Raw genomic sequence first — 18,206 nt, 5'->3', positions numbered from 1 at the left:
TTTGCTCCTCGTGTCCCTGCGTCCCACAGGGATGAGGAAATGCAGTTGCACCGAGCTGGTCCTACAGAGCCTGGGGGAGCGATGGAGATGGAGCCATCCCAACCTCACCAGCATCTCCCCAGCTTCCAGTGCCAGCCGGACACCCCACGAGCTCGGACCAGCCCTGGCTGCAAAGTCCTCTGCTAACCCAGATTGCTTTGAAGGGCTCGGGAGCCTGTGCGAGGAGCCTCCAGGCAAGGTTCATGCGATTCCAGGGCAGCCCTCCGCCGCGCCCTAAATTCGCTGCTAAGAATGGGACTCCTCTGTGGCAAGGTGACGTGCTCCTTGTCCTTGCGGGGGGACAGGGCACATCACGAGCTCTGCCACCGGGGGGGTCGGACAGATCCCCGAAGCGAGGTGGTGGCACTGTAGATGTTTCCCCCAGCCAACAGCCTAAAGATGACCCCACGCATCCTTCCCATGAAGGAGGGCGCGCCGCTGGAGCTGCTGTTGGCCAGCCCAGAGTCCGAGAGCACCCACACGGCCCTGAGCAGGGGCTCAGCTGCCCAGGATTCATTTTAGACCAACTGAGGTGGCTGGAAAAAAACAAGCAGGCTTTCAGACACGCAAGCCTGGCTTCTGTCTGCTTTTTTCCAAGCCCTTTGGTTGCTCTAATAAAACACATCGCATCTCCCCATGGCCAGGCTTCTGTACGCACAGACATCTCTGCTCGTAGGATGCTCCAAACACCCTCCTGCTCTGGACACGGGCGTTTCTGGACATGGGCAGCTGTTAATTGCTCGTTAACCCTCCCAGGTGTGCTTTTTTGGCACAGCGTGACCCACATCGCGCCGCGCGACCCACTTCTGCTCCAGGAAGGCGCGAGCCGGTTTCAGCGCCACGCGCATCGCTCGGGGAAAGACCTGGTTCTGAAACCACCCGGGGAAGGTCCAGCCTCTCCTCCTCCCCCCTTTAAATCTGCTCCAGGGGCGTCTTTAAAAGCTTCGTCAACTAAAACGAACCGAAATGAAATTGGAAACGAGCTTCAGCAGCCAAAATGTGAAAAACAAGGGATAAAAATCGCTCCAGCACCTAGCCCGCTGGCGAGCATCAGCCCCAGGGCCGGGCAGCAGCATCCCCTCGGCACGTGCCCACGGATTTTGGCATGCCGTTTTTGGTGTCTCGTGGCTTCCTGCAGAGAGGGGACGGCTCCGTGCCGATACGAGGAGGCAGCTCTGGTATCTGCAGAACAATTTCAACCCTCTCGAACGCTTTACAATATCCACGTCTGAGGTACTAATAATTATTCTTTATTTTTAGGCAAGGACCCAAACTAAAATTACATCTCGCCATCCAAGTTATCTGAAAAAGCTGCCAGATTGGGCTATAAAAATCCCAGTGATCTCATGCTTTTCATCATATGTACCGGAGAAAAAAAAAAAAAAAGAAAGAAAAAAAAAAAAGGGAAAAAAAGTGAAGGCGTTTTTATAGGTCACCCAGGCAAAGGGGCGAGCTCTACTTCTTCGAAGGGAAGGGGGAAGAGAGATTCAGGTGGAGAAAGGAGCAGAGAGGATCCACTGGAAGGATGCAAATAAGAGAGGAGGCAGGATGGGAAAGATATGCTAATCCGCAGAGTACCATCGAATAGTGAGCAATCAGCAGCAGACAAACACATGCTTAGGAGAAAATAAATAAATAAATAATAATAAATTATAAACGGACGGAGCTGGGATGCGCTCCTTTTATTTACGTGCAGCCCCTGGAGCGCATGGTGAGCTCCGGGGGCACCTTGGGGCTGGAGCCCTTGTCCCGGGAGGGGAAGGAAAAGAAAAACAAAACAAAAAAATCACATCCCAAGTTCCCAACAGGCAGCTCTGTCCTTAGGGACCCTGCTGATGCGTATCCCAAAGCTGTTTTCCCAAGCAAACGCTGACCCCCAAAGCAGACGGCTCCATCTCGCCCTCGCCAAACCGAGCACCCCCCGGCGATGCCCACCCGGGCCCTGCACGGGGCTGGAGGTGCCAGCGAGCTGCCAAAGCCATCCCAGCTCCAAATCTGGGCCAGGCAGGGTGCTGGCTGGCACACAAATTAATATTTATAATTAAGTGGAAAGGCCCCTCAAGGCCTGAACTGCCACCTGACTCCGTGAGGGAGACTAGCGCGTAATTAATAGACTGGTCAAACGGCTCATGGAAAAGAAGCTACCTGGTGAATTTACCCCATTCTTCCCCTTTTTGGCCACTGGATCACCCCCTTCTCTGCAGATACCAGCACCAGTTTCGCACACCAACACACCCCAGCAGTCCTGCAAACAACAACCCCGCTTGCCCTGATATTCCCAAAAAGTGATGGATGCACCACGGGGACACAAGCCAGCCCCACACCCTGCCCACAGCATGGTTTGGAGCGACCTGAAAGACGTTATTTTTTTTTCTCCTTGTTCTTTCTAGGTTTTGGGGCTGCAACATGAGTGGATTGTGGGGCTGCAAAGCTGCTGGTCCTGATGGCACAGTGGCTCCTGGGTGGGGAAAGATGAGGTGAAGGTGTGTGAGTGGCACACGGGATGGATCCTGAACCCGGGGAACGCAGCAGCACAGCTCCCTCTCCCCAAGCATTAGGAGCCCAGACCCTTTAGGGTTTAGAAATCAGGGTCTTTCTCCAGGAGGATGCTTCTGCACCTCCTGTGATCAGGGCTGCAGCATCCCCTCTGGTACGGGGACACGGCCACATGGTCACCGAGCCAAGTCATGGAAAATGAATAAAACTGCAACAAAACGGCGCTTTGCTCCTGGAAACCCTGAGCTGAAAATGGTGCAGAGCATCGGGGTGAGCCGCTCTGGCTCCTAAACTGGCCACGCAGTAAGATGGGGGGATTTTTGTGCCCCCCAACCCCAGCCCTTGGCTCTGCCTGCCCAGGGGCCTCCCCGAGCCCCCCAGCCCTAACGCGCCCCCTGCGCCTGGACGCTCCCCATCCCTGCCCTTTGTGCAAGGTGCCGGTGGCAGGCACGTCCCGTTGCCATGGCATATGGCACATGAATCATTCACAAAGCTCGGGAATTAATTATTCATCCCAACGAAAGACCAAACACTTTTACTAATTGTCCTGGAAGGGAAGAGCAGGGGAGAGGGGTGAGAGGTGGGGGAGACACCATGTTGGAGCCTGGCTCCATCCATGAAAAAAAAAAAAAAAAAAAAAAAAAGGATAACCGAGGTGGCCATCCCAAAATCCTGTGCCCATTTGCTGATGATGATGAGCCCCAAACCGACTTGCCCTAATCTTCATCAGGGCTGGGACAGGCAGGCTTTGATGGCACACGCTGTGGCCACCCTGCCGCCCCTTGGCTGTGCTCCACACCACAAAACACCCGCGTGGAAACCTCTGTGCCCAAGGGGGTGACAAAAGGGACCCAGCTCTTCCTTCTATCGACCTGGGCATTTATCCCCTCTGTATTCAGCAGGGATAACCGCCAGGACACCGGGGCTGGCACAGCCCAAAGACGAGCTTCCCCAAACCTCCGCGATACAAAGGGAGGCGCAGGAAGGGAGAGCACGTGCTGGAAAGCAGAGCGACCCCCCGACAAGTAGTACCAGCAGTCAGAATGAAAAGAAAACCTTTTGTGCCAGCATCTGGCCTTCACACAACTCCACAAGGGCCTTTTGATTTCCGTTTTCCTTTTTCCCTGTCGCTGGAAGTGTTCCCCCACCCCTTCATCTCGCACGTGGCGCCTTATTGTATTGCTGCTGCGACCAGAAGAGCCGGCACACAGGGCGAAGCACACGCCTGCCTGGGAGCTTTCAGAGCCAGATTAACCCTTCTTTTCCACGAGCTCTTTCCCGTCCAGTGCAGGACCAGGCGGGCTGTTTTGGGTCGGGGTTTTCCGTTCATTACACCACTTCCAGACCCAGCCCTTGCACAGGGAGCTGACGCTCCCATCGCCGATGCTCCATTAACCTCCAACCTCTCCCTCTTAGGAACCACTGGTTAAGAAGTGACCATGATCCACCAGCCCTTTCTGACCATTTCTGAGCGGTTTTCCCCCTTTTTGGTCCAAGAAATCCTGCACCAAGCAGGTCCCAAGCTCAGCTTGGGTGCCTGGCCAGGTCAGGCTTGCACAGGGTGAGCATCTCCATCCCCATCCCGGTTCTGCCCCAAAACCCGTGAAGGCAGCTCACTGCACATTTTCTGAGAAAAGTATTTTTGGCCAGGGGAGAACAGGCTGTTTTTCAGGCAGCGACGATGATTTGGAAACCAGAGGTTATAAACGGAGCAGGTTTATAAGCGTGCCTATTAGTTCCCCGGTGGAAGCTTTAGCATTAGGGAGTTTTGGGTGGGCGTTGATTTCCACCGAGATGAAAAACCTGGGTTTATTGACATAAGAAGCAAACACCGGTTGAACCCGAGGTGCCATCCATCCCTGCGCAGGGTCCCGGGAGGCTGCTCATTTTGCAGCCCCTCGTTGGGGTAATTTGTGCCCCCACGGGAACCTCAGTGAGGTGCCTGGGCGGAGATGCCAGCAGCATGGAGCACCTCTCCGACCAGACACGTGGCAAAATAGACCCAGGCAGGAAATAAACCCATGGAGGGACAGGACAAGGGCCAGCAAGAGTGATGCTGGGTCCACCAGGACAGATCCTGCTCCTGTGGATGTCCCCCCTGTTCCCTCCCCTAGCCCTTTGTCCAGAGGCACGCGAACCAAATTTCGCACCATCTCCAGACCCCGCGCAGAGATCCCATTTGCCACCCACCCAAGGCAGTGCACGTATCCCCCACGGGCTGCCCGCAGGCTGCCGGCCAGCCCAGCAGCACTTCCTGGAGAAATTCACCCAAAATTTGGGGGAGCTGACGCACACACGAGTCCCTGGTGCGGGGAGGTGCCGCCGCCACTTCTACTCGCGCCTCTCCAAGCGCAAGCGACACGGGGGGGAGAGCTTTTTCCATCTGCTGAGGCACATATCGGGATGCCAGGAGGGGAAGGAGCAGCCCCTCTGTGCCTCATAAGCGTGCCGGGGGGGGGTTGGCACCTCTGGGCACACCAGCAGCCCGGCACGGGCGATCGGTTCCCTGGCACGGGGCCCGGCGCAGGAGGGAGCTGGCGGGTGAGTAATTGCTGAGCGCTGACTCAGCACTGGCTCGGCCGCAGCCAGCCCGTCCCGACCCGCAGGAGAGGTCCCCGTCGGCCCCGTCCCCACCCCCAAACACAGCGTTTCCCCTTGGCTGCGAGCCCCAAAGGATGCCCAGCTGGGCCAGCCTGCAGCCCGCGGGCATTCCCCGTCACCGCTTTGCTGCTTCGGGTGGATGCAGCCCTGCACCGTGGCTCGTCCCCCGGTCCCTGCATCACCCCGCTGTCCCCAGAGGTGCCACCACAAGGGCCTGGCCCAGCTCCTTGCCCGTGGGCACACCAGGATTCTCCTCCCGGCCCACATCTCTCCACCCTGGGCACGCAGTGCCCATCGCCACGTCCCATGGCATCACCACGCTCAGTGTCCCCTCCAAACCCCTCCTTCCACATCCCACGCGGTGACACCACACAGGAGCAGGCTGCAGGCCAGGAGAGAGGGCTGTGCAGCTCGGCAGAACCCTGGGTACAACGCCTGGTGCCGTGCCTCAGTTTCCCTCCATCACCCCGAGGCGATTCTGCTCGAGCCCCTTGCCACCGCCAGCGAGCAGAAGCCCAAACGCAGCCGCCCGCTCCTTGCTGTGCCACCACCACAGCTCGTCACGGCCCAAGCAGGGCTCGAATCTGGGCCACGTCCCCAGCAGGTGACACGAGCAGTGACACAACCAGCACCCGCCATGCTCTGCCACCCCCAGCACTGCTGCCAGGAGCCAGCATCACCCCGTGCCCTGGAGCTCGTGGCACCACCAGGACGCGTCCCCCGCCCGGCCACTGCCGTGTCCCCGCGCCGCCCGACTCACCCGCTGAGGACCACGATGAAGTCCATCACGTTCCAGCCGTTGCGCAGGTAGGAGCCCTTGTGGAACACGAAGCCCAGAGCCACGATCTTAATCCCAGCCTCGAAGCAGAAAATCCCGATGAAGTACGGCTCCGTCTTCTCCTGCCGGAGGGGAACGGGGGGACACGGTGAGGGGTAGGGGGACACGGGGCAAAGAGCGCCGGACATTTCACGTGGGGTGGCTTCACCTCACATTGTGCCCAGCTCCTGCCCCGTCCCACCTTCCCCAGTCCCATCCCACCTTCCCCAGTCCCATCCCACCTTCTCCAGTCCCTCTCCCCCCCCCAGGAGCTCTCCCAGCCCTCTCTCAGCCAGCACCAACCTTGGAAACCCAAAATTTGGAAACCCAACGCGGGGGCTGTGACCCACTCAAGCTGCTCAATTCCCCACCCCACTTTTTAGGATTTTTAAACCTTCCCAGACCCTCTCCATGGAGGAGGAGGCTGGCGGGGTGCCCTCCTGCCCCACCACCCCAAAAAAACAGCCGAAATCATCAGGGGGTGCCCTCGGCTGGCACTGACCAGTCTCCGCGACATGGGCGTCTTGTCGTCCTCGGGGAGGTGCTGCTCCAGGGCCAGCACGATGCAGTTGGCGATGATGGTGGCCAGGATCATGTACTCGAAGGGCGTGGAGGGGAGTCAAGGAGCAGAGCAGAGGTGGATGGAGTTCCTACCACCCTTTTTATCCCCAAAAAGCATGCACAGAGCCCGGCTTTCACCTCCAGGCAGGACATTTGCCACCAACAGCCACCCTTTGGAGAGACCACGAGTGCCTCATCAGCAGGATGTGCTTAGACCCTTGCCAGCATCCCAAATCCCAGGCTTATGGCAAGTCGCGGCACAGCAGCGGTGACCACCGAGCACCAAAACCCTCTCACACCTTGCCAAAACCCCGCAGCCACGTGGGCTCCGTCTCCGGTGCCAGCGGGACGGGCACCGGAGCAGGATGGCTGCCAGGAGGGGCAGCCAACCAAAGCTTGCAGGAGCTGGGATTTATTTAGGGAGAGGAGCCAGAACAGATTCAGCCAAGGCATTTAAAAGGCCACTCAGGGAAATTAATAGTTGGGGAGGCAAAAACAAACCGGGAGAGACCTCTGCGGCGCACGGGTCCCGTGCAGAGGGTGCGGATGCGCACAGTGAGCATCTCCCCGTGCTCGGCCAGCTCAGACCCAAGTTCTCCCAACATGGGACAGCTGGGGCCGTGGCACCATGCCCTACAACTCCTGACGTGCTGGGTTTGGGGAGCCCGAGGGGAAAAAAAGCCTCCCCTAGGGCCAGCAGGAACAGCCGCCCAAAGCAGGGGGAAAATAGCCACACACCAGCAAGCGTCCTCCCAGCTCGGGGCCGGACAGCGCTCGGTCACATCATTTCCTCTCTCATTAAGCATTAATGCCCTGACCTTCCAGCCACCCAAACCACAGAGCACCTCCCTCCCAGCCCAGCAATGAAAGCCCATCTCCCTCCAGCCTTCTCCTCCTCCTTCGTCTGGCTTCTCCGGGAGGATCATTAGGGAGCCGATAAAAATAGGTTCCCTTATTGATTTATCTCCTTTATCCACGCTCTCGCCCCTGAATAGTTGACTCGTTTCCTTAGCAACTCTGCTAATCCCCCTGCACACCTGCAGCCTGGTGTGCTCGGGGTGGGGAAGGTGCCCCAAGGCTACGGTGTCCCCAGCCCGTGTCCCCAACCCGTGTCCCCACTGGTGGTGGCGATGCCGTGGTGGAGATGCCGAGCTCGCCCTGCCATCCCCACCCAGCAGATATCGCTCACGTGGAGACCGTGCCCAGCTCCCAGCTGGGATTTGTGACACTGGTGGCACATTGGTGAGACCTCACCGAGCGGCTGGGTGGGATGTGAATCCCTCCCTGAGTCCAGGTGAGGTTTGGGAGCCACAGGGAGCTCCCCTTACCTCCCCTGCCAGCAGAAGCAGCTCCGTGCTCGTGCTTTTCCCCACTTTCGAGGCCAGTAGGGGCAGAAGGAGCAGAGAGAAGCCTCCTGGGCATCTCCAAGGACCCAGCCTCCAAAGGGCAGGAGCGATTTCACCCCTCCAGCATCCCCCAACCCATCTCCTATAAACCGAAGCCTCCATTCCCCAAAGATCCCTAAATTTCCCCCAGGACCTGCTCCCCTGCAGGGCTTTCCCTGCTCCCAAGCTGTGACCACGATGGAGCTTCAGCTCCTACACCATCAGGGGGCTTCACCCCGCTTGCACCAAGCTGCCACCTCACCGCTACCGGGAGCCGTCCCCACCGGGCGCCTTTTGGGTGCCCCCATCCCCACACTGTGCTTCTGAGCAACCCAAAATCCACCTCTGCCTGTAGGACACGGGGACCTGGTCCCCACCCAGGACCCTCCTGAGGGCTGAGCCCAGCAGGATGCAGCCAGGCCGGAGCTGCCCGCAGCGACGTGGGCGCAGGCGCCTGCCTGCCACGTGCAGCCAGCTCCGGGGAGAAGCCTTCTCCTCAGAACTGGAAACCAAAACCTTTTTCTTTTTTTTTTTTTTTTTTTTTTTTTTTTCACCCCACTCCTTTTTTTTTTTTTTTTTTTTTAAACAAAAAAGAACCGCATCATGTGATTTTCCTGCCTTAACATCAGTTTTTTAACTTTGGTCGCCGCAGCAACGGGATGCAACTTGGCGTCGCCATGACAACAGCTGCCTCTGCCCGAATTCGCCATCTGACGGGCGGCCGCGCTCCAGCCCCGGCTGCCAGAGACGGCCCTGCCCTGCACCCACCCGCCCCTCCCCGAAAGACCACGCTTCAAAATCCCCGACGGATGAAGGAAGGGCCCAAAAAAAGGGCCCTGGAGGAGAGGAGATGCTCCTGGGTAGCGCCAGGAGGTGCCCGAGGGCGGCACGGCGCAGTGGAGCTCTTCCCACAGGGAAATGGTGGCGGAGGGGAGGCGATGGGGACAAAGAGGCCACCGCTGTCCCCAAGGGACGGTGCCCAAGAGGCTGATGTGGGGGTGCCCGCTCACCCCAAATCGCTGCCGTGTGGCACGCGCATTCCTCGCGGTGGCCACCAAGAACGGCCTTGGGCACCAGGAGGTCACCACGGGCGCAGAGGAAGGTGATGAGGAAGGCTCACCAAGGGGCTGGGGACGGAGCCAGAGATGGCACCCCCTGTCATCTGGCCCTCCTGGGGAGGGAGAGGGATCTTGTCCAGGTCAAATGCGATTAGGCGGATGAAGGACGGAGCAGGGAGAGGAGCTGCAGCCCATCTCGTGCGCTAACTGAATTGCGGCTCTCCAGGCAGGCAAACAAATGAAATCAGGGCTGAGGGCCTGGCCGGCAGAGCGGGGCTTTGTTTCGGGAGGAGAGGAGAAGCGAGGAGGAGATGTTCCCACAGCCAAAGCAGCGGCTGCCTCGCGTTTTGAGCCTGAGCAGAGAAAAGAGCAGCTCCGGCAGAGGTAGCAAGCCGGGCTTTCGGCAAAGACTCGCTCTCCCCACGGAGCTGAATCCCGGCCCCGGTTCATCGTATTTCTCCTCCTTCCCCTCCATGCATCATCCCTATTTACACCGGGAAGCCAAACTGCAGAGGCTGCTGGTTATAATTATACAGTTACCCAGCAGATACCCAGGCCTGAATCACCGGTTATTTTTAGCCCTATTACCTAGTCAACTGGAGCTGGATGAAGAAGAGCCTCCACTCCTCCCCTCGCTCCATCCCGGCCCCGGGTGCCGCGGGCCAGATGCGCACAAATCCCCCTGGCCCTGCCAAAAGGCTTCCAAGGAGCGGAGCAGCTCGCAGGGCCACCGGTACCGACACCAGCTTCCACCCACAGAGACCTTGCCACGAGGTTGGTGTGGCCCAAAGCCCTGAGGTTTTGGGCACGGGGCATTTTGGCAACGCCCGGCGTGTTGGGCAGCGTGCCCTAGCGCAAAGTGAGGTGGCACCGAGGTCCTCTCCAGCGGGCACAACCACGGAGCCTCAGGAGAGGCTTCTGCCTTTCCCAGCAGAAATGAACACCTTCTGAAGGCCCCCTTTTCCCCAGTATTTCACGCAACGGGTACAAAGCCTTCACCAAAAAGCCCTGCCCTCGGGAGCTCGAAGGGAAGAGCCGCCGTGCCGCGCTGCAAGCCCCAGGGTGGGCGACATGGAGCAGGCTGGCAGCCACGCAGAGAACGGCCATGGGGGCTCAGCTCCACACACTCACCCAGGGATATGCCACTTCTTTTAGGGAAAAAAATAAAAAATAAAGAGCCAATCTCCCTCCTGCCATGCAAATGCCGTGGAAGGATAACGCCGAGGGGTTTTTGCAGCGTGGCGGCCGAGCGCCAGGCTCCGGGAGAGCGCGGCAGACGAGCTGTGGTGCCGCACCACGCCAGCACGGGACCCCGGCCCGCAGCAGCGCCTGGAAGCAAAGCTGAGCAGCGAGGGCCCTCCCACACCGCGCTGGAAAAGCACATGAATAATTTGGCATATTCTGGAAAACAAGCCCCGCCGGCCCGGCGAACGCCCTGCAGTGCTCTGAGCGGAGCTGCCGCCTGGCTGAGCCTGCCTACCCACGCCGCCGCACCGCCGCTCCCAGGGCACCATTTGGGGACGGCGCAGGGGGTCTTGGCGAAGCTGCCCCCCACCCCGGGGTGCCTTTGCACCCCCCAGAGCACAGCCAGCCCCCCGAGCATCCTCTGCAGCTGCCTGGGCAGGACTCGGAGGCGGCGATGCAGCAGCACGCCACGGGGGTCATCTCCCCAGCAATGCTTAGCGCTGGGGGTGGCGCGTCCCGCGGCACCGAGGGTGTCCCCGAGGCACCTGTTGCACCAAATAACGCCGGTTCTGCTCGGTGCCAGGGCAGGTGCCTCCATCCCGCGCCCGGCGGAGGAGCCGGCAAGTTAACCAACAAGTTGCAGGGAGAGCCAGCGCCAGCAAGAGCCGCACGTAATCACCACTGCAGAAAACGCTACGGGGAGGGTCCTCCGGGAAAAAAAACGTGGCCACGGGGAAACTTCGGGCTTGTGTCCTCGGCGAGGAGGGGACCCAGGGGGCAGGGGGGTGCCAAGCACAGGTTGGATGGAGAGGAGCACGCTGCGGTGCTGGGCACCAGCCACGGTGCCCGGGGGCACCCATAGGGAGGGCGGGAGGGAAAAGAAGCACATGGAAGGATGGGGGAGCTGTGGGGACCCGTTTCCTCCACCCATCGTGGATTCCTGGGGTGAACCACGGTCCCCAGAGCAGATCCCAGAGGCTGTGGGGAGCAGCAGGGGGCAGGCAGAGGGGCTGGCATCTTTCTGTGCCCCAGGGAGGGGGCAGCTGGTTCCCAGGGGAGTGGGATGGAGGCTGCAGGGTGAGGACAGCCATGTCCCCGCCAGGGAGCGAGCAGGCACACGCAGGTGACCGCAAGGGGACAGGGAAGCCGCCACCCTGCAGGCTGGGGGGCTGGCAGGGGCCCGTCCCCAGCAGGATGGGTGGCTCTGGGTGGGGTGGCAAAAACTCCAGCGAGACATCGAGGCGCAGAGGAGAGGCTGTGACCCCCCCGGCCACACACACCCGTGCCCGAGGAAAAGGTACCCCGAAACGTGCAGTGCCAAAACCGCATCGGAGAGCCCCTCGCCAGCACGGGGGGGCTTCCGAGTTCAAGCCCCAAGAGGGGCTGGGGTCACCCGGAGGGGGGAGAAGGGAGAAGGAGCCCACCCCAGCACACGCTGAGCAGAGCAAGGGAGGGGAAGCAGCAGCAGCAGGGCGAGGAGAGCATCCCCGGGGACGCTCTGGGGTGCCAGGGCACCCCTCTCCGCGCGCCGAAGGAGAGCAGAAGGCAGGCGCTTACCTGCCAGCCAGTGCCACTCGCACGTGTCCTGGGAGGCCACCGAGGCAAATCCGGGCACGGGGAGCAAGGGGGGGGGCTCGCCGGGGGGGTTGCAGAAAGGATATGGCCAGTCGATGAGCTTCTTGGCGTATTTCCTGACTATGTTCTCTTCCCCAAAGAGGAACAAGGATCTGTTGACGGTGAAGCAGTTCTGCCGGACGGGGATGGGGTTGTACAGAGCCATAGTCCGGGCTCGCTGCGCTTTGGTTTGCTTGAAGGCTCCTGGGGTCCCTCCCGCAGGGGCAGGAGCTCCTTGCCGGCTCCGGTTCTGCTCCGAGCCCCCATCTCCAGAGCCAAGCCTGCCGGCCACCGCCTCCCCGAAGCGAGCCATCCTGGAAGAAAACGCACAGGTGAGCCGAAGCCGCGCGGCCGAGGCAGCGGGGGAGAAGAGGGAGGGAGGAGGTGGAGGGGTGGGGGGGCTGCGGGGCCCCCTCCTCCTCCTCCTCCTCCTCCTCTCCGGGTGATGCTCAGCTCCGGCGCTCCTCCAGCCCTCCCAGGGAGCCGAGACCCGCGTGGGGAGGGAGAGGCAGCGCCGGGCTCGGCACCCGCGGCACAGCGGGACCCCAAACTGGGGGGGGGGGCACAGCGGGGAGCCCCCGGGGCACGGCGGAGGCTGCGGCGCCCCGTCCCTAAGCAGCCCCCGCGCCTCCAGCCGTGATGCCAGGGGTTAAAAGCAGCCCCATCCCTCCCAGCACCCAAACCAGCCCCTTCCCTGCCCCTCCTGGCGAGCCCTGCACCCCAAAGCCCTCCATCCGCCACAGCACCCGGCACAGCAGCGCAGGGGAGGCCGGGGGAACAGGTTGCAGCGCGGTCCAGCCTAGTTGGAGCCTCGCAGCCAACTTCCCCCCGCCGGCTCCATCTTCGGCAGCCCCCGGGAGCCCCCCGGGTGGCCCAGCTCGCCGGGCCTCGCAGCGGGGCCCGCAGCCGCCGCAGGGATGCCGGAGCCTTGGGCTGCCAGGGCACGAGCACGCAGGCACCGGCGGCTTCCCGCAGGAGCCGGCCACCAAATCGAAGGCTCGCTCGCCGCGCCTCTGCAGCTCGGGGCTGGCTTTGCTTTAATGAAGTCGGCTGCAACACCACACACACACACACACACACACACACACACAGACACACGCGCACACGCACCCCGCACGCACACACGCAGGCGGGCGCGCACAACACGCGTGCACGCACGCCCGGCTCGCTCGCTCGCTCCATCCAGTGCATTCTTTTGGCAAGCACGGGAGCCGCTGCGAAAAGGGAAGGCAGCGGGCGAGGGGAGGGTCTGAAGGGAACAAAGGCGCCGGCGGAGCCCCCCCTGCAACAAGCGCTCGCCGGCTGCAGAGGGGTTTCCAGCACCCAGGCGAGTGGCTGCTGGTGGAGACGGGGTTTTGGGGGTCTCTGCTTTCCCCCCCCCCCCCCTGTTTGCAGGTCGGGGTGGCGAGGGGCTCGCCCCACCTCAGCCTGCACTGAGCTCCTCTCCAGGCACATGCGCGGCCCTGGGAAACCTGGGGGCTCCCCCCGGGCTGCCCTGGTGCCCAGGGAGAGCCCTCCTCTAGATTAGGCTCCTTCACCCCCCTCCCCAAATACACCCCATGCTGTTTTATTAATTTTTTGTACCCACGGGGGAGGCGAACGGGGCTGTGGCTGCCCCCACCCACCCCATCCTGCTGGGGCACGCAGCTACCGGGGTGGGGGACCCCACATCCACCCCACCCCAGGGCTCCCTCCTCACCACTCACACCTGCACATCCCCCAAGCGATGCTCACAGGCGTCGCCCGTTCCCTCCCCCCAAAAAATAAAATGAAATAAAAGCAGCCCTTAATCAGGTAATCAGCCCTCATCAGCCCAGCTGGGCAAGGGCTGCACCCACCAGGCAGCCCGACAGCACCTCGCCGCCGACATCCCCACCTCCAGGCACCACCCTGGGGTTGTCTTTTTGGTCCAAAAGAGGAGCATTTAGCTAAAAGGCCACGGGATTGCTGCGCCAGCACTCAGACAGAGTCCCCCGAGCCCACCAGCTCTCCAAAACACCCACCTGCCATGCCTTGCACCCACACGAGCGGTGAGGGTGCTGCCGGGGATCTGGCGAGGCCCCCTCCCAGCTTTGCCACCACAAAATCACAGCAAGGAGCGGAGCACCCAGGGCAGCCCCCTCCCAAAAGGCAGGGATTTCACCCTGCTGCTGCTGGGGGAGGCCACCCCACCACCAACTCCTTACAGCCCCACTGATCCACCCCAAAACGCTGCCCTAACCAAACCGGGTACGATTTGGGGAGCGCTCCAGGGAGCGTTCCCTCTGCTACCTCCCCACCACCGGTGTGCCATTAGGATCGTGCCACCTCTCAGCCCTTTAAGATGCTGTTAATTAAGCCCAGGGCTGTGCTGATTGCCCCGAGCAGATCTTCAGCCCTGCAGATCCCCCACCTGAGCTGACCTCTGCATCCCCAAACCTTCTCCTGCGCCACCAGGGCAGGTACCCAGAGGCTGAGGGTGGAAAAGGTTGGACCCTGCAACCCTTCCTGGCTCAGAGGTGCCGTGACAGCCTCGCTGCTTCTCCTCTGCCCCCCCGGGAGCTCAGGCACCCCCTTACCTGGGCACCTCTGCCCCGGGCTGGGTTTGCTCTCCTCCCTGCTCTGCGCTGCAGGATGACCCTGCTGGGAGCCTCTCTCCCTCTCCGCCGGTGCTAAAGGATGGGATATTTATGAGCCAGCAGCTCCTTAAGCGAAGATTGAAGGCACAAAAAAAGAAGCCCTGGCTGTGCCAAGAGGCGCAGGCTCCGCTTCCCAGGATGTTTATTGCCATCCCCGTCTTGACCCTCACCCCGGCATCCGTGAGTCAGGGAGAAGCGTGCCTGATGCCTACATGATTCAACATGGCACGGAGCTTCGCAGCCAGCTCGGTGGCAGTGCTTTGCACTGCTTTTTATTATTAATTATTATTATTATTATTATTATTTTGTCAATGAAGGAAATCCAAGAAGACAGGGCACCGGGGGGTTGGGCACTGGGACGGGAAGGAGCCTGGTTAAGACTTCCAGAGGGAGGCTAACTCCCCTCCCCACGCGATGGCAAGGTGAAACCCAAGCTTTTTTTCCTCGATCTTCTCCCCCAGCAGCACACCGAGGGCTGGGGTCTCCAAACCTGCCCCTGGCAGGGGACCCCCCCCATCCCCGGAGCCCCCCGGTGCTCGCAGCGCGGTGATGCCCCGAGCGGTGCTGCCCTGCCCGCTCCGGCACCGCCATCTAGCGGCTGCTGGCCTCGCCCTGCAGCCCGCCTGAGAGAAAAAAAAAATACATAAAAAAATTAAATAAAAGCACTCCGTGCTCCCACCGCAACCCCTCGCTCGCTCCTTGCCTTGCAGAGGGCAGCGGCGCCCTTACGGCACAGCCTCCAGCTCATGGGGACCCCAGGGGACCCTGCCTGTCCCCCCCGCGTGCTGCCACCCAAAAATGGGGCAGAATGGTTAAATGCATCCCCTGTTTGCTCAGTGAACCCAAGATCACACGTGAGACCCCTCATCTCGGGGTCAGGCCCCTCAGGCACCCAGGGCACGGCTCCGTTTCAGTGACCGCAGCTCCCGGCAGCTCTTATGGGCTGCACTTGGATTAGAAAGTGTCTTTTGGCATCATGATTCTTTTTTTTTTTTTTTTTTTTTTTTTTCATTTTTTTAAGTAAGGCTTCAACCGTGCGGAAAGGGGGAAAAAAAAAAAGTAGGCTGAAATGAGAATCGTCTACATGGCTCTGGCCCCATTTCAAATTGGGACCGGGTAGCTCTGACTCAGAGGCGTGTTTATAACCACGCAGGACTGGCAGTTTTTTCCAGGAACAGATTCATTACCTGCAGGGCTAGGAAGAGGTGTTTCTCCTGCTCCCCACCGGCACAGCTCCCCCACGGGCAGTGGGGCCGGGATGCTGGTGGAGAAGGGCCAGGCGGGTCTGGGGGGGTGGCATCCTGGGGGCCCAACACCACGCTCCAACACCACGTCCTCACCTTTCCCCAAGTGTTTCCCTAAGAGGACCCATCCCAGAGAGACTCCAGCCCCATTTTTAACAACATTCACGGCTCTGCAGCCGACAAGCAAAGCACAACACGTCCCAAACCCACGGTGGGCTGCCAGGGCCCATGGCACATCTTCACTACCTTTTTTTCGGGGAGCTCTGGGCAGAGCGTGGATGAACGCCCACGCGTCTCCAGCCCTTCTCCTCCTCCCCTCTCTCCCGGCGCTTGCGCGCACGCACAGATGCTTCCCAGTGGCTGATCTGTTGTGACATCCACCTGTACAAGCAGAAGGGGAGACGTGCCGGAGGTGTCTCCACGAGCCAGACGAGATGTCAGAACAGAGCTCAGGCGCGTGGATGCGCTGCTCCCTGTGCTCTCCCTGGGCGCCCTTCAGCGCAGGCCGGGCTCGGAGCGTCCCATCCATCACAGCTGCTAGTGGAAGGATGCTGCGTGCACCAGGGGAAAGCCAGTGGTTGTGAGCTGAACAAGTTGGAAGGGACCTAAAGACAGCCAAAAAGCCCACGGTCCCGAGCGTTTATAAGCCCCAAGGTGCTTTTGGTGCTTGGTCTCACCACTCAGCAACCTCTGCTCCAGGCACCCGCCCCACCATGGGCTGCCCACAGCTTCCAAAATGCCAAAACCAAACAGCACACATCACCAAAGAGCACAGGACTTGCTGGGGGCTCAGCAGAGGCTCGCCACAGGGACCCCTGTGGGACAAAACCTCTTCTCCGTGACCACCGTCTGCCTTGGGCCAGCTCTCGTAGCTTTAGGCTGGGAGGCTTTGCAGCTCAGCTGAAGAGCCCTGAAATAATTACCCGTTAATAAATTGCCTGGAGTGCCCCGCTGCTTTATTTAGCCTGGCAAGTCGGGCTCTAATTGGCATTCGCAGCCACGTCCCGGCTGCTCCGGGCAGGCACGCAGCAATCCCAGCACCCAAACAGCTCCCTGCCTGCCTCCCGTCTGTACCAGCGAGTTCCCATCCCTGCTTCCAACCCCAAAACCCCTCCGTGTGGCTTCTCCCCTTGGCTAAGGAGCATCCCAGCTCAGCTGCCAAGCCTTACGTGTGCACAGGACCCAGGAGACCAAGCTCAGAAGAGACGTCCCATGGCCATCTCCTTTCTCGACGGGGGAAAGCTTGTTGCTGGTGCAAAGGGTCCTTCAGGCATTGCTCCAACTCTGTGCTACCTGAAGCAGAGGAAATCCTTCCCATCCAGAGGACAGTTGAGGTTGGCAGGGACCTCTGGGATCACCTGGACCAACAGCTCTGTGCAGGCAGGGACCCCTCAAAGCAGGACACCTGGGGGGCTTTTGGAGGTCTCCAAGGAGGAGACTCCCCAGGCTCTTTGGGCAGCCTGTGCCCTGTCACCCCCCCGGCACCCTTCCTCCACCAGCATCCTCTTGGCCCCCTTTACATCTGCCAAAGCCAGCAGACTTTCTCCTCAGATCTCCCCTCTGCCCCCAAAAGGCAGGCAAACTCTGGGCTCTCCGTGCCCAAGGAACATCCTCTTATCCCATCCTCCACAAAGGCTCAAGTCAAACAACCACAGCGACCTCCTGAAAATCCCCCCAGCAATAAAAAGAAAGCCAGACCAGAAAACCAAACCAGAAAACCACCATCCCCATCCCCGACACAACGAAGCCAAGCTCACAGGCTCCGCTTTCTCAGGAGCGACCGTGCCCGCCTGCTAGCAAACGGGGTGGCTTCGGTGAAATTACGCTGTCAGGACGAGAGCCAGGAGAAGATGGAGCTGTGGAAATTCTCCGGCAAGCCTGAACTGGCGCTGAGCAGCTGATGCTCCAGGCAGCCACACGAGCACCAGCCCTGGCTTCCAGCCAGGGGAAGGAGATGCTGCTCGCGCCTTCCCAAACCTGCGAAAGAGAAGGGGCCAGGGAGCAAAAACCTCTCTCCGAAAGCTCCTCGGCGCTGGGAGGTGCGAGAAGCGCCCCCCTCCCCGTGGCACCAGGTGGGCACCGAGCTGCAGCTCCTCTGCGAAGGCGAACGCCCTCGCGGAGCACACCTCATCGCCTTCCTGAGGTTCCTCCACGGGGAAAAAGCCTTCTGAAAACAAAATAAAAATATTTAGGCTCGTTTCCACCCGAGGAAATGTGTGGAGGGGACAGCTGCGGTGTTAGCTGGTGTGGTATCATCTCACGAGGTGCAGTGGGGAAAAAAAAACAGCCCCTGGGAAATTCCTTGGGGTGTGGAGGCTCAGGATGCTATCGTGTGCTTTCCACCGATTTTGCAGAGCTTTTTCCAGCTTGGCAGCGCTGTGCCCCAAGCTGCCAGGGCAGCTGCTCCCTCCAGGCAAACCCTCCTGCAGCTGGGTGGCTCCACGGTGAGGATCAGCCCCAGCTTTTGGGTGCCTTTTAGGAAGGGCTGCAGCAGCCCCGCTGATCTCCAGCCCCAAATCTCCCCGTGCTGGGGACCAGCACAGCTTCCCCAGCTGAGGCTGTGCACACACAGCCACACAGACAGCGGG

The 18,206-nt window shown here is 60.6% G+C and overlaps 1 protein-coding gene across 1 annotated transcript in view; it reads right to left on the bottom strand.

The window, feature by feature from the left end:
• CACNA1E (calcium voltage-gated channel subunit alpha1 E) overlaps nucleotides 1-12,070 on the bottom strand; it is a gene marked incomplete at its 3' end in the record, with an annotated part of 67,866 nt that extends 55,796 nt beyond the window's left edge. The window contains exons 1-4 of the mRNA XM_084291173.1: nucleotides 11,700-12,070; nucleotides 9,020-9,141; nucleotides 6,456-6,551; nucleotides 5,897-6,036 (exon numbers count right to left, since the gene is read on the bottom strand). Coding sequence (XP_084147299.1) covers nucleotides 5,897-6,036; nucleotides 6,456-6,551; nucleotides 9,020-9,141; nucleotides 11,700-12,069 — 728 coding nt within the window. The 5' untranslated portion in view covers nucleotide 12,070. The remainder of the gene's footprint in view (nucleotides 1-5,896; nucleotides 6,037-6,455; nucleotides 6,552-9,019; nucleotides 9,142-11,699) is intronic.
• Nucleotides 12,071-18,206: the final 6,136 nt, after the last annotated feature.

This window comes from Netta rufina, assembly GCF_964035555.1.
Source record: "Netta rufina genome assembly, chromosome: 8".
Taxonomy (NCBI): Eukaryota; Metazoa; Chordata; class Aves; order Anseriformes; family Anatidae; genus Netta; species Netta rufina.
Note: the sequence above shows the minus strand (reverse complement) of the source record. Positions and strands in the feature narration are given on the sequence as shown.